This window comes from Rousettus aegyptiacus, unplaced genomic scaffold, assembly GCF_014176215.1.
Source record: "Rousettus aegyptiacus isolate mRouAeg1 unplaced genomic scaffold, mRouAeg1.p scaffold_m13_p_14, whole genome shotgun sequence".
Lineage (NCBI taxonomy): Eukaryota > Metazoa > Chordata > Mammalia > Chiroptera > Pteropodidae > Rousettus > Rousettus aegyptiacus.
Window position 1 is genome coordinate 33,949,202 of NW_023416289.1, and position 15,507 is coordinate 33,964,708.

General features: G+C 45.6%; 1 protein-coding gene and 1 pseudogene across 3 annotated transcripts; both read right to left on the reverse strand.

Annotated features, from left to right (window-relative positions):
- Positions 1–2,169: 2,169 nt before the first annotated feature.
- On the reverse strand, positions 2,170–3,869 carry LOC118611427 (annotated as a pseudogene).
- Positions 3,870–5,515: 1,646 nt separating this feature from the next.
- LOC107502300 (zinc finger protein 773-like) lies at positions 5,516–14,722 on the reverse strand. 3 transcript variants are annotated; one of them, XM_016129371.2, is made up of 5 exons: positions 14,458–14,722; positions 12,935–13,021; positions 10,924–11,050; positions 10,322–10,420; positions 5,516–7,527 (listed from the first exon to the last, which is right to left on the reverse strand). In XM_016129371.2, the coding sequence occupies exons 1-5, from the start codon at positions 14,506–14,508 to the stop codon at positions 6,437–6,439; spliced, it is 1,455 nt and encodes a 484-aa protein (XP_015984857.2). In that variant the 5' UTR covers positions 14,509–14,722; the 3' UTR covers positions 5,516–6,436. The 3 variants fall into 3 exon arrangements, with proteins under 3 accessions (XP_015984857.2, XP_036088080.1, XP_036088079.1); XM_036232187.1 differs by having other exon boundaries at positions 14,420–14,722; XM_036232186.1 differs by lacking the exon at positions 12,935–13,021 and having other exon boundaries at positions 14,420–14,722.
- Between the last annotated feature and the right edge of the window lie 785 nt (positions 14,723–15,507).

The window sequence follows — 15,507 nt, forward strand, 5'->3', positions numbered from 1 at the left end:
CTCCATAGAGATATCTCCTTGGGCCTGTGATTTTAATTTTCCCACTTCCCCAGGATTTAGTACCCTCTTGGGAGCTGTAGGTTTAGGCTATGGACTTATGGTAGGGTGGGGCCCTTGTACATGTATTTTTCACAAATTCCCAGGTAATGCTGATATATTTGGTTTGGGAACCACTGAATTAGAGTACCATTTAATGTTAGTACACAGAGACAATGCAAGCAAATTACCATCTTTCTATTATCTTTTTAAATCTTTTATTTGTTAATATTTTTTAAATTATTTATTGAGGTAATAATATTGGTTAATAACATAAATTCCAGGTGTACAACTTTATAATTCGATATCTTTATACTCTATTGTGTGCTCACCACTAAAAGTCTGGCTTCCTTCCATCACCATATAGTTGACCTCCGTTACCCAATTCTTCTCCCCACCCCCTTTCCCTTCTGGTAACCTACATTCTGTTGCCTGTATCTCTGTTTCTGTTTTGTTCATTTGTTACACTTTTACCCTATGATTTCACCCATAGGTGGAACATGAAACAAAAAAAGTAATATAGAAACCAATACAGTATTAATTATAGACACCATGCTGTACATTACATCCTCAGGACTTATTTTATATTTATTATGTTTTTTAATTATATATTTTTCCCAAGGGTCTGAGAGGTGGAAACAGGTTGCCTAAGGCTGCACAGGTAGGGGCCTCCTAATAGCTCAAGATGTGGCTTTGCCCAACGTGGCCACAGAAGTCTGGGCAAAGTCACTGCATTTAAAACCGTAGAGCATTATTTCCCAGGGACTCTCACGCGCTGTGTGGCCATTGCTGTGACTGAGAAGGGCCCATCCTTCCCCGGTTGGGATGGAGCACTTGGAACTACATTACCCAGAAGGCTATGCTTGTGTTTCTGCGGCAGGCACTCAACCAATGATGAAGCAGAAAAGTGTGCGGACAGGACTCCTGGGTACTTCACAATGGCTGTGGCAAGTCTGTGCACCTATGGGTGGGACTCCCAGGCGGCTCTCAGGACCCGAATGAGGATGGTGGAACAGAGTAGACCCACCTCAGTGCCTTCATCGAGCTGTTACCGCCGCAGGCCACTCTCTCCGGGGCCGCACCCGCGCTTCTTCCTCCAGATGCCCAAGGTGGTGTGCCTCTTACATGAAGGAAACTGAGGCCCAGAGTGCGGTCAGCCGAAATCACACGCTGGGCGAGATGTGGACTAGACTAAGCTGGAGGGACCCGCCCAGTTCCCGCTCGGTGCACAGGTTCCGATGGAGGCGTTGCTGGCTGCGGGCAGATGAGTGGACCTGCCTCAGGCCCCCAGTCACTGGGACTCACGCCCCGCTAGCCTTAGAGCCCTAAAGTAGAAGATGCCGTTGTCTAGGACTTTCCGCCTTCCCTTCTCCTGCCCTTGAGTGTAGGGACTCCAGAGGTGACTCACTCTTAGCCCATTCTTGGTCCATGGCCCTTAATGGAGACCTGGAACTGTATGGAGCGCTTCCACTCTCTGGAGCCCAGTCAGATGAGGTGAGACAGGTGCTTCGGGGACAAGAATTAGCATGCGCCTATGCTTACCTGTGACACTGAACTAGGAATGACTGAAGTCGCAGATCTACACTATGTCCATTGGGACCAGAGAGCAGGTGGGCAGAAATCAGCCCTAGTGAGGAGCTAGGCCCCTCTCCTGAGTTGGTGGGAGCCATAGAAGGTTTAGAGCCAAGGAGGGAGATGCTCTGACTGTGGGTTAAGGGTTGATTGTCTCCCTAGTGTTCAACCAACCATATTCTCCTTTGATACAACCTAGTGATTTATATTTTATTACTTGTACTTTCTTTCCTGGATTTGATTTGTGATATTTTGTTAAGGGGTTTTCATTTGTATTAATTAAGACTATAGTTTTTGTAATTTGTTGTTATACTCAATAGGTTTTCAGAGTTATGCTGGCCTCTTAAAATGAGTTGGAAAGCATTTGATCCTCTATTTTCCGACAGGACTTATTATTGTGGTATTATTTAGTCTAAATATTTTGCAGAATTCGGTGAAACTAGTTAGGCCTTTAATATCTCTCAATAATGTTTGATAGTTTCTCATAGTTATTGAACATATTTTATTAAATTTATTTCTAAATACTTCATATTTTGATGCTATCATAAAGGATTTTTTTTCCAGTTACTATTTATTACTAGTATATATAAATACAAATAATTTTTGTATATCGGCCTTTTTATCCGGGACCTTGCTAAATTCAATCATTTAGATGTGGTAGCTTTTTAGTGGATAATTTAGAATTCTCAACATAATCATGTCATTTGTGAATAGACGTTTTTGGTTCTACCTTTACAATCTTTAGACCTTTTTTCCTTCCATTACTAACACAGACCTTTAGTACAATGTTCAGTAGGAGGGAGTGATGAGCAGGAACATATTTGCATTATTCCTAGTACCAGGAGAAACATTCAGGCTTTCACCAGCAAATATTATGTTAGCTATTGGTTTTTCATAGCTGCCCTTTATCAGGTTGAGAAAATTCCCATCTAATCTAATTTGCTGAGAATTTTTTTGTAAACTTCCCTGTTTACTATTATTATTTTTTATTTTTTAAGATGGCTACAAAGACAGCATGAAAGCCCACACACAGACAAGCTTTTCTTGTGGAATGGATTGGGTGCAGATAGACATAGACAGCATGCTTTTTTTGGTCTTTTTTTCTTTTTCTTTTCTTGTTTTAAGAATAAAGCAAGAAATTGATTTGAACTGGGGTGGGGCTTGCTAGAAGCTTCCACTTAAAAATAATTTTCCCCAAAATATCCCCCTGATAACAACAACAACAAATCCCAACAATAGCAAAACCCCAAACAATAAAGTGTCCATGTACTTAAAAGCTCCTTTCAGGAAAGGACAAGGGGTAGGATTTTTGTGATCATTCTCTTGAAGTACATTTTTATTTTTAGGTTTGTCCTTCATGTCTTATGGAATAAAAAGTTAGGCCTTTTTATTGCATTAAGCTAAAATCAGGGAAGGTGGGTGGAGGATGAGAAGGAACAGGAGATGCCCCTTGCCCAGCTCCTGAGTAAAGACGCCTCACTTGCATAATTTCAGTCATTTTTCTGCCCGCAATGCTGGCTTTCTTGTGTTTTGGAGAAGTAGAGGTGGGGATCACACACACTCATCGTCATGCTTGAAGAATAACTGTCATTTTGGATGGAGTGGAGGAAGTTATCTCCTAGTTTGCTACTGTCTCCAGAGAGGGTGCATGGAGGATTCCTAATGCCACTAGTGTTGCTAGAATGTTTTGGAAGTCTGTTTCTATGACCTGATCTTAATGATCTGTTCATGGGGTGTGTGGCTCCAGGTTAACAATGGATTAATCATTGTGTAAATTTTGTCACTAGAATTTGTTGAATCTGCAGGACTAGGCATGATGGGTGTTCTTGCCTGGCCACCACCACCAGGTAGTGAGTGAGGAGGAGGAGGATGTAATTGACGTAGTACTGTTAGGATTGGGCTGGGGCCTGCCCCCTCCCAGGTCCATCTTAATCCCGAGCATGGCAGGCCAAGGGAGTTGGGTTGTGGTCTCATGCCACTGCCATGTTCTGTGGGCCAGGATCCATGGGTCCCCTGCCTTGGGAAAGGTTCATTGTATGCATTGATCCGATGCTGAGGTGCCCTTGTTGTCACGGGGGATCTATGGAAGTGGGCAGCAGTGGCAGTGCCCCAGAAACTCCTCCTGGTGGTTTCCCATTCAGATGGGAGCCTGTGTATCATGGTGACACGAAAGATTGACTGTGGGGTCCCATCATGCTGCTGGTATTGTGAGGTAGAAGCTGTATGCTGCAGCCCAGAAGGATCCAAAAGAAATCTGGCAGTATGGGACCTCACTGATGGACAGCGCATCATTAAGGGGAATGTCGCCCAGCACGGGCTGGAGAGGCTGCTGCGCTATAATCACAGAAGGCTTTTGCTTTACTTGAGTGTGTACACAAGTGCCTCGCCTTTCAAGAACTGCACAGTTAAATTCCCCAAATATACACTACCACATGTGGCAAAAACCCAGGTGGTCCTCCCAATGTGTTTTTTCCCCCATAGAATCTATGATGAGGTCTGTGCAGATTTCTTAGACGGATAAAGCTAACTTTTCCCGAACCTGTCCTCATGCTCCCCCAGGCACTGACTCTGCGCTCTTTCCAGCTAGCTGTCAAAGTGTCAGCCCTGCTGCCCTATCTCTCTGGAACACAACCCACTCAGCAGCCTGCACTGCCCTCTCCGCCCCCTGCACTGCTGCACTAGTCTCAAGAATTTGTATCATACAATGGTTTTGAATTCTGTGAAATGCTTTCACTACATCTGTGAAATAATTGTTTTTATTTTGGTCTGTTAATGTAAGTTACATTATAGATTCGATTGTCAAAACCTTGCATTCCTGGCAAACCACAGTTATGATTTATTAGTGTTTATGTATGGACATCGCCAGATTCAGTTTGCTAACATTTTGTTAGTTTTGTTGTAGCTACATTCATGTGGGTATCAGTCTGTAAGTTGTTTTAACATCATCGCTTTTGGTATCATGTTTGTGCTGCGTTCATTTAGTTAATCAGGAAGTGTTTGAGCCTTGTTTTGGAAGAGTTTGTATATAATGGGTAGTTTCATCTTTAAATATTCTGTAAAAGTTCTTACATATTCCAAGGGTGATCCTCAGCTGCCAACCACAACAAACAAACAAACAAACAAACAAACAAAAAACCAGGACTATCAGTCCTAAGTCCACAGAGAGCTGAAATCGTCCTACAACTCAAACAAGCAGGAAGCAGAATCTCCCTCAGACTCTCCGCCAACACCATGATGTTAGCCCAGTGAGACCCAGCCTGTGTTGAACTTACAGCCTATATAACTGTAATATAATTTGTGTTGTATAAGCCATAGGTTTGTTATAATTTGTTAGGATAGCAATAGAAAGCTAATATATCAACATTATATTGTGAGAGTTTCTTTACTTTCTAATGCAAGACTACTTCCTAGATTCATGTTGTACCTTTCCTGCCCCATCCTGGAAATAGCCTCTTTTCTAAGGAATTCTGGTTCTCTTTATTGAAAAAGTTAAGTGTATAAGCTAATAACTAGGCATTAAATATACTTAACAGCTACTGGAATGCCACTGCTTTGTAGGCTGTCTCAGAAGAGATGGGAGCTATGTATACATTTAAACATTGAGTTCATTATCTGTATTTAAATCTAAAGATTTCACAAGATTGGATATTTAAAGACTCATAAGACTCTAATAGCATACTCAGATAAGGCTTGTATTGACAGGCAAAGATACCAAACTGTAAGAGAAAAAGGATACAATGCCAGTCAATAAAAGAACAAATGGGTAAATTGGGCTTTGTGAAAATTAAGAAATTCTGCTCTAAGAAAAGATACTCTTAAGAAATGAAAACTAAAACCATAGACTGTGAGAGAATATTGGTAAAGCATATGTCAAATGAGGAACTAATATCCAGAATATATTAAGAAGTTGCAAAACAATTCTCTTTAGTAGTAGGCCAAAGATATGAATAGATAATTCACTAAATAAGACATATGGATGGCAAACACAGGGGAAATCTTCAATACCAAGTCATTAGAGAAATACAAATTGAAACAATGAAGTACTACTAAACACCTATGAGAATGGCTAAAATGAATGGTCTTTGTCTTACCTACAAAGGTCAGGAGGAGGTGAAGAAACTGGAAATCTAACATACTAAGAGGAAATATGAAATGGCATAATCATTTAGAACACAATTTGGCAAGTTCTTAAAAAGTTATATATTTGGATCAACTTTGAGCATAACTGTGAGAAGCTTCGTGGGCCTGCTTTACATTAAGACTGGAGGAAATTATGAAAACACATTTTAAAGCCTCTAGAAATGGTCCTAAGTTATACAGCAAATTAAGAAACATTTATTCAAGAAGAGTAATCAGTAAAAACAGATAGAACCAGTCACATTTGAACCAAGACCATTTCCTCTCTCCCTCCTCCAAACTCAGGGAGATGAGAACTCTGCTCCAAAATGAGGGAGCCAAAAACACAGGGCACCCTCTCCCTAAGGCTCCCAGGCTAAGGGCTGTCTCCTCAGGAGGCACATGATGCCAGCAATACTTATCCTGCCCCCAGTGTGCGAACTTGGATGAATGATGTGCAACTGCTGGCTCCATGATAAAGGCTACTCTCAAAGTTTTTGTGTGTCATGTTAGGTTGGCCAGGAGACAGCATGTCCTGTATTCTGAGAGCCTTTCTCCAGTCTCGACTTTGTGCCCAACAAGGTTAAATTAAGCCTTTGGCTGAAGTTTTTCTTTATGTTCCCTGTATTCATAAGGCCTATCTGAGTTATGAATTTTCTGGTGCTGAATCAGAGCAGACCTTTGGTTAAAAGTCTTTCCACATTAGCTTCATTCAAGACTTCTCTCCTCTGTGAACTTTCTGGTGTTGAAGGAGGTTGAAACGCTGGCTAAATGATTTCCCACAATCACTGCACTCATATGGCATTTCCCCAGTGTGACTCCTCCGATGTTTAACAAGGCTGGAGCTGTGGCGAAAAAATTTCCCACATTCCCTGCACTCATAAGGTCTTGCTCCAGTGTGAACCCTCTGGTGTTTAACGAGGCTGGAATTCTCGCTAAAGAATCTTCCACATTCATCGCACTTAAAAGGCTTTTCTCCAGTGTGAACTTTTCGGTGTTGCACGAGGCTAGAACTTTGGCTGAAAAATTTCCCACATTCCCTGCACTCATAAGGCCTTTCTCCAGTGTGAACTCGCCAATGATTAATAAGGCTTGACTTGTGGCTGTAGAATTTCCCACATTCACTGCACTCATAAGGCCTTTCTCCAGTGTGAACTCTCTGATGTTTCATGAGGCTTGAGTTGAAGCTAAAGAATTTCCCACATTCGCTGCACTCATAAGGCCTTACTCCAGTGTGGATTCTGTGGTGCTGAACAAGTGTAGAATTGTGCCTGAAGGCTTTTCCACATTCACTGCACGTGAAAGGCTTCTCTCCAGTGTGAACTCTCCGGTGTTGAATGAGGTCCGCGTTGCGGCTAAAGGATTTTCCACAGTCACTACACCCATAAGGCCTTTCGCCAGTGTGAGCTATTTGGTGTATAAAAAGGTTGGATTTATGGCTAAATAATTTCCCACATTCGCTGCATCCATAAGGCTTTTCTCCAGTGTGTAGTCTCTGGTGCTGAACGAGTAAATATTTCTGACCAAAGGCTTTCCCACATTCGCCGCACTTGTAATGCCTTTTTCTGGGGTGAAAGGCCTCCCCACTTTCTATGTTCCTGTGTAATTCTTCACTGTTGTGAGTCATCTGACAGTCAAGGCCAGAGCTGGTCAGGAAGTCCTTCTCATGTTGCCCCCCCTCTTTTCTTACAGGTTTCTCTCCACAGCGCAGCTTCTGGTATTGATGAAAGTTTGCTCTGAACACTCCTGAATCAACACTCTGTTCAGAAGGTGCCTCCTCAACCTCTGCTCCACACCAGCAACCTGAGGGTACAGAAATGCTGACGAAGTGCATGTAGACTTCAGTGGGAGTGGGCAGCCCCCTTACAAATGTTTGTCTGACACACCCAGTAAGGAGACCCTGGGACCACTACAGATCAAGGAGCCAGAGGTCAGCATGAGGAAGGGCCTGCTATGCAGTGTTGGACTTGACAGGCTCCCAGCTCAGTGGGGGCCTCCTGAGCAGCAAGGACACAGGATGACGTGTAGTTCATGTAGGAGAGGCAGTCTCCCCTGCAAATGGCTTCCAGCAGGGCCCCAGCTGCTTGTTACACGGAACGAATACAAAAGGGTATGTTCACCCAAAAAAACTGAATGCAACTGAATAGCTAGTGTTCAAGGACTGCAAGGCTACCCACCCCCGCTTCAAATGCACCAATGAAAGCCCCATGCATCTTTTCTAGTGTACCCCAGCTGACCCCCAATAAAGGCACTTACCCACAGGTTCACTCCACTTCTCCCCTGCTTGGTTGAGTTCATTCCCTTGGCATTCCCTCCCAGGTGACCCACCTTCAGCATGCAGTGATTCTGTCTCTCTGGGACCGGTGGGTATAATAAACTTTGTTTATTCCCACACCTCTCCTGTGTCTCTTCTTTGACCACATCTAACTGACCATCTCATAAAAGAATAAAAAGCGATTGGCATCACGAAGAGGATGGTCTAGTCACAGGCAAGGGAGGACTTAGGAGATGCCTCTTAACTGCTTGACTCACTAACTGGCTGTCCCAGTTGGGCTCTTCCATTAAACAGTGTTACATCGATGTTCTGTGCCAGTTTGAACTGCTTTGTGTTGCCTCTCTCTGGCACGATCACAGCTTTCTGCTCTAAATTGTGAATCTTATCTTTCCAGAATACCCTGTGACTGTACCCTGGGATCACAAAGAATTAGAAACCAAATTTATTATTTCACAAGACTAGAAATCCAAGCTATTCTTAAAGATTTCATTCAAAGACATTGAGAAAGAGAGCTGATTGATTGGTTACTGAGAGCAGTTAATAAGAGACTTGCAGCTCCTGCTCAGACAACCCCAGTGATGAGGCAGCTACCAGCATTACTAAACAGCTCAAGATACATAATTTATATAAAGGTCCTTTGACACTCCACGTTCAATTCTTACATGGTATTTCAGGGCTGAAGGTACCCAAGGAGGACAGAGGCTGGAACTTTTGATAAGATTATAAAAGCTTCAGATGAGGAACCTGAAACCTCTATCCTGTCTTGGAATTCAGAAGCACTGCCATCACTGAGGTGGATTCTCATGGCCTGGAGATGCTAATGGAAAAGTATCACAGAGGCCCACATGCTTCTCCACAGAAACTACAGCAGTTCACAGATCCACCAGTTCTTTGAACATTCAGACAAGGAAAACCCTAAACACGTTTCTAATCCAGAAGAGGTCCCCTTTGTCTTTGTAGGCACCTCTGATACAGGGTAGCGTTTCCTTAAACACCAAATGGGAGGCCACAGATGGAACTGATCTGACATGCCATGAGAGCTCCATCCACCTGACTCACAGTCCAGCTCATCACACCCATTCAGCCTGCTCCTTTCCCGACTTGCTGATGCCTCCTACTGTCTCATGAACAAATTACTGGGCAAAATACCCCCAAATTACAACCAAAGGAGATATTATTAAAAGAGCCTTACCCATTACCCACAGATCTAGTAGCTTAGAGAACTACTTCAAGTCCACCCAAAGATACCTCCAGCTTAGAAACTGGCAACCACCAAAGACTCGCCAGTGGGGATTCAGCCAGTCCCCAGGCCTTGTCAAACCACCCAGAGACAATCACCCATAAACAACTGGTGGCTCATTAGAACTCAAAAAATACACACTTCATAGCTTTACTGGATATAAGAACCCAAATTACTATCATTCCAGGTGACCCATTCAAACTAAAGGGCTATTACAACGGTCTTTATTAAACAGCTGCCCATCGTGGTGATGTCTGATACTCTGAGTTTTCCCTTTGTAGACAAAGATGCCACTGCCTGCCTCCTACAATGCTAGAATGAGCCAGGATCCCACCTCTGCTAGGCAGAACCATAAAGTGAGAACCCGCAAAGCGGCCCCCCTGGTGAAAGTGGTGAGCACACCACAACTGTGCCTGAAAACTTGTGCTCAGCAGGTCCAGAGAGACAGTCACTACATGCCAAGGCACTGCAGACCTTCTGCAGCTTGTCCAAGATTTACTAAAAGAGAGGCAGTTATCCCCACTGTTTCTCCTTTCGGTAGTACTACTTGGCCAGACTTAAGGCTTCTACCAACAGTGGCACTTAACTGTTGATTATTGAAATCTCAACACTGTTTCCCCCATTGATGCTCTGATACCTAACATAATCAAATTAAATGAGGAGCTCCAAAGGGCACCTGGTGACTATTTTGATGTGACTCCTTTCCGCCCCCAACACTTGGCATGCAGTGACTGTATCTCTGGATCTGTTGAGCTCAACAGATTTTGTTTTTTCCTAAGCTTCTCCTGTGTGTCCTCTTGTGGCTACACCTGATGGACCATCTCATAAAAGAACACAGAACATGGCCACTGTTGGAGAGCACTGTAGAGAAAGCAGGGAGAGGGCCAGGTGTGATACAGAGGAGGCAGGGATAGTTCTGGGTCAGAAATCAGAGTAGACATCAGGCAACTGGGAAAGAAAAGATGGAAATCCACAGCCTCTTGCCTTGACACAAAACATCAGAGTCCACTGGAAAGGCTCTAGTACTATCTGAACCCCTCCATGAGTTCTCTCATGCCTCTCTAGATCCTCCCTCCAAGTACCTCTTGGCATGGCTACAGTCATGGCGTCTCTGGCAGGCAAAAAGGGCTCTCCCCACTGCTGCAATTGGGTAATGTCATGGGTCCCAGAAGATGCAAGTCCTAAGGGAGAAACAAGACAGATGGGTCAAAGTGACTCACCCCACAACAGACTACAGGAAAGAAAACTAAACATTACATAAAGAATGTTAGAGGAGGGTCTCTCAGAAACAACCCAGTCAAGCAGTGGCCATGTTGGTGCCTCAATTCCTGCCACAGGCAGATCCTGTATGTCAGCCAGAAGAAGAGGACAGAACCTGGGGCACAGAACAGCCCTGGATCTTCACAGTGTCACCGGGCCAGGGAGAGGCCAACAGTGTGATACACTAGACTGACTGCAAGATTCCTAATCCCCAAGCCCTTTCCCACAAGGCTCTGGGGCAGCAAGCATCAAGGCAGCTCAAAGAGAGAAGGTGTAGTGCACACAGCCCAGGCATGAGCTAAGTGCCCACAGAACACCCACTCCAGAACACGGAGAAGGAAATGGTGCCCATGATCCAGGCTGGGGGAAAAGCAGAAGAGCAGAGTACAGGCCAGGATGTTGGAGTGGGTTGGGAGGACCTTACCCAGAGATGCCATCAGTGCGAAGTTCTCCAGCATCACACTGTGGTACAGAAGTCTCTGGGCCTCATCAAGGAGCCCCCACTCCTCCCAGGAGAAGTAGACAGCCACGTCCTCAAAAGTCACACAGCCCTGCCAAGATGGAGACAGTTGAGTTTATGTACAACTGTCTTTCCCAGGACTAGGCATCTCTCCAATCATCCTCCCTCCTTCCTTGCTCTTCCCCTCAGAGGAGATAGCAGGCTCTGGTGCCACTGATGCCCAGCCTCTCCTCACAGTCCCATTAAACACTGTTCAGCCCTTGACAACAACAGGCAGATAGGTAGACAGATGTCATCTAAGCTCTGGGCCTGGCCTGCAGGTCCTCACCCTTTTCCTATCAGACAATTCACCTGGAGTCCTCCAGATTGTGCTTCCCACACCCAACCAAACTTGGGTCACCATTCTCCCCTCAGCCCCCAATACGAGGGCCTGGGGCCACCAGTTTACACTCCCTCCCAGTGTGCACATCATTCTTCTTACCACACCTCTCTTTACATCCTCAACTCCTCACAGCCACCACCATCCCCTATACCACATCATGCATCTCTCCTTAACTTCACCATGTGCCAGTGTGCACATGGCATCTAGAGGGTGCTAGGGAAATGTGATCAGAATCCCACCTTGTATAGGCCTCCAATGGCCCTGACTGCCCGGGGCAACCTCCAGGGCTGCTTTGAAGGCCTCCCTACCTGATCCTGATCTTTGTTTCATCCTCAGCCACCTGGAACCACATGAAGATTTCAGACACCCTCAGCCCTCTTCCACATTTCTGTCACTAAAGTGTCCCTTCACCAGCCTCAGCTTCCTCTGATGCTGATTGGAAGGCCAGACTCACTTGTCTCTCACATCATGCCTACTGATTCTCCTAGAGGGTCCTATTTAATCTGGAGATAATCCCAGGTCCCAACAAGGGTCAGAGCCTGGGGAGCCACCAGCTTTACTGTCATCTCACTGCCTTGTTTCCATCTCATCTCCACTCTGCATGGAAACCCGGGCCATCAGCCAGACCCTCCTCACTCCTATACCCTGTCACCATGCCATTATTCTCCCTCATGTGCCTTTGTGAAGCCCACCACCCCCATCAAAGTGTTCAGCAAGAGGTTCATTCCTCAGCCCTATACTCCCCTCCTTCATTACCTAATGGCACTGCCACCAGAACTGAATGTGCCCCCTGGCAAACCTGACCCATAGCTCCATCCTAGACTACATACCATCATTGTTGTAAGTGTTGCCAAACTGAACTCTTCACCTGAACTCTAGGTGCCCACTTGACAAATCCACTTACATGTCTCTAGAACATCTCAGTTCAAGATGGTCCCAAATGACTCCTAACATCCCACTGAAAATTACTCTTACCACCAACTCTGACAACTACAAGGCCACACAGCTTAGAGTCGCCCCTGACTCTTCCACTTCTCTCTCACCCTCCGCATCAGAGAGTCTGCTCAGACGTACTTAAAAACTAGCCAGACTCCAACATGTCTCCAACCTCCACAGCCACTGCTCTGGTCCAGTCACCACCAACACTCACCTGGACTATTTCAGTGTCCTCCTCCCTAGTTTCCCTGCAACCCAGGAGTCTGCTCTCTACTCTGCAGCAGAAAAAGCTTGTTAAGTCAGGGTCAGATCGCGTCCTTCCTCTGCTCCAAATCTTCTCTGGCTCCCACCACCTTAAGAATAGAGGCCCAGCTCCTCAGGCTGCTATTTCAGGTTTAATTCCTGCTTCCTGCTGTTTCCACCAGACATAAAGAAGACCTAAGGTTGCCTGAGCATTCTCAGCTCAACCTCACCTCCAGCATTTCTTGATCACTGTGAATGTAGTATCTTCTAAGCATCATGCCACTGGCTGCCAGAAATGGGAACCAACCCATATAATCCCTAGTCTGGACTCAAGCCCCTGATCTTGGGTGAGCACTTTCCAGGGATCTCAGATGGAAGGGTAGGGAGAATAGCATGCAAAGAGTCCCAGAATACCTGGGAGCTCAAGCAGGTGGGAGTGGAGGAGGGGACACCTTCTTTTGTCTTTGCACAATCTGGAAGCAAGGCTGCAGCCACAGGAACCTATGGAAAAGCAAGACCATAAGCAGGCAACAATGTTGGGTCCCAAAGGTTCATCCAAGCCCCCTCACACCAGCTGGGTTTCAGTCCTTGGTAATGCCTCTTACCAGCTGTGTGACCTTGGACAATTACTTGACTTCCCTGTGCCTCAGTGTCGTCATCTATAAAATGGGGATGATAATGGGGCTGATCCAATAGGCTTATTGTTTGTATCAAACTCATTCCTATGTGCCAAGTACTAAGTATTGATTCTTCTGGCTCTCATAATGAACATTTCTGTCAACATTTTTAGTGCAAATGAACTGTTAGGTATTGAAAATGTAGGGGTTTTTATATGCCTTTTAACTAAGAAGATGTGAGAGTTAAAATGTTTGATTTTAATCAAATGCTTAGCAGTACATTAAGGTTTCAACCAATTACTAACTGCTTATGTGATTTTAACTTGTTAAATCCATGTTACTTTAATCACCTATGTGTATACACATGTGTATATATGCACATGTACACATATGTATTTTTATTAACTAGTGTTTAAATAAATACTTACTTCATAAAAGTTAATAAAGTGAGGGGTCGGTCCTGAGGAAACTGAGTCGATACTAGTCCTGTTGGCAGCTTGGCTGCCCACTACACACTCTCCTGAAGGCAATCCTGCTGCCTTTCATTGGAGCAGTTGCTCATCCCTCCTGTCTTGAAGTCTGGGGAACTTAAACCCCAAAGGGGCTGCTCCACTAGCCTGGCTGACCTTTCCTTTTCTCCTCAAGGAGTGGACATGAGGGCCTGCTGAGCCTGTAGTGGCACATCTATTCCACTGAATATCTCAGTCTCCATCCTTATCCTGGGTCTCACACACTATGACCCTCCATTCCTACACACACCAGTTAGAACCATTGCCCACCACAGGAAACCATCCCTGTGGAGGCAGCCCCACCCTCCAGGCCCATCTGAAATAAGAACTTTAAGATTCTCCCTCCTAAATGAGTCACAGGCCTTGCGCTGGTCCAGGCCACTACCCGTCATCCCTTGAATATCTCCTGCCCTCCTCAGGAGTGAGTGAGTAAGCTACCAGTGTGACACCGCCACACTGGAACATCTCAGGGTTACCATGTCCAAAATCCAACTCCTAATCTTTCTGAAGCCTGCTCCCTGCGCTGACTTTCCAGATACTCAGGAAACAGACAAAAATGCAAACAGAAAAGGGATGGTCCTTCATTACCTGTCTGCTCAGTTTTTTAAATGCCTCCCAGATCTTACTATTCCTCCCCGCTCTACTGCCGCCAGTCCCCACCAGAACTTTCTATTAGTCTATTACATTGACTTCCTTGAGCAGGGGACGCTCACTCGGGGCTTTAGGGTCTGGGTAGGTTGAAAGCAGTGAGGGCCGAGAGGACGCGCACTCACCTGAACCGGGTCCCCCAGCGCGGCCGCCGCCATCATACCTTGTGGACTGAGCGGGACCGGGAGCCAAGAGCCAGGTCAGGCCAGGGCATCCCCGTCCACGACCCGGAATCGGGTCGCCCGGGCGCCGATGCCGAGCCTCGGAACCACCTCTGTGCGACGGAGACAACACCTGCCTGCTCTCGCGTCGTCCCTTCTTGTCGGCCCAAAAACAGTTTTCAGGAGCTTCTGATGTTACGGAAGGACCCCAGAGACCCCAAAATCACTGCCTCTGAGGCTACACCAAAAGTGCCCAGGGTGTTTCTCACACACGGAAAGGGCCGTTTTCATTGGCCGAGCACTGACGCCTCAGGGCGCCGCGCCTTCTGGGTAATGTAGTTCCCAAAGCGCCAAACATAGAGAAAGTGGGAAGAGCTGCAGAAGTGGTGGTGGAGGAGAAATAAGGGTCCACAACTCCGTCAGACACTCATCTAGAGACTATCCTTATTGTCGATGGATCTGGATATCAGTTCCCCTGCGCAGCTGAGGCTCTAGTCTTTCCTTTTCTTGAAGTACCTAAAAACCATCTTGAGAGCCACAGTTAAGCGGTTTCCTTGGACGGAACCAGTCAACCATTACCAAATTCCCCCTGCCAAGAGGACGCCTAGTGTCAAACACACGGTGATGAAGCAATACCTGAAGTGAAAAAAAATTAAACAGCTGCCACTCCTAGGTGAAATCTACAGCTCCATTTCTGAAAGCCCTCAATGTTTTGTTTACTCCAAAAAAAAAAAAAAAAAAAAGAGAGGCCTCCCTTCACCTACAGGAGAGCAATAGAGAAGGAAACATGGGCTACGTGTACGCATTGACATCATGTAGGTTGTGCGAGACTTCAGGGAGCTGCTTAGCCTCTCCTGGATTTTGTCTCGGTATATACAATGAGGCTGACCACAGACAGGGCAAGGTCATGCATAAACGATGCTAACTGATGATGGGGATCATGTTACCAACCCTGAGAGGCTAAAGTTGAAGGGCGGGTAACAGAGAAGACTCAGGCCCTTGTCTCTCTGGCCACCAATGTGCTCTAATCCACCGAAACTACCAAATAGAAC

Coding starts and splice junctions, on each gene's coding strand:
- LOC107502300 (XM_016129371.2), bottom strand. CDS start 14,508: ATGCCCTGGCCTGACCTGGCTCTTGGCTCCCGGTCCCGCTCAGTCCAC. Junction 13,022..14,457: donor GGTCCCGCTCAGTCCACAAG/GTATGATGGCGG, acceptor GCTTTTCCATAG/GTTCCTGTGGCTGCAGCCTT. Junction 7,528..10,321: donor GACTGTAGCCATGCCAAGAG/GTACTTGGAGGG, acceptor CTGTACCCTCAG/GTTGCTGGTGTGGAGCAGAG.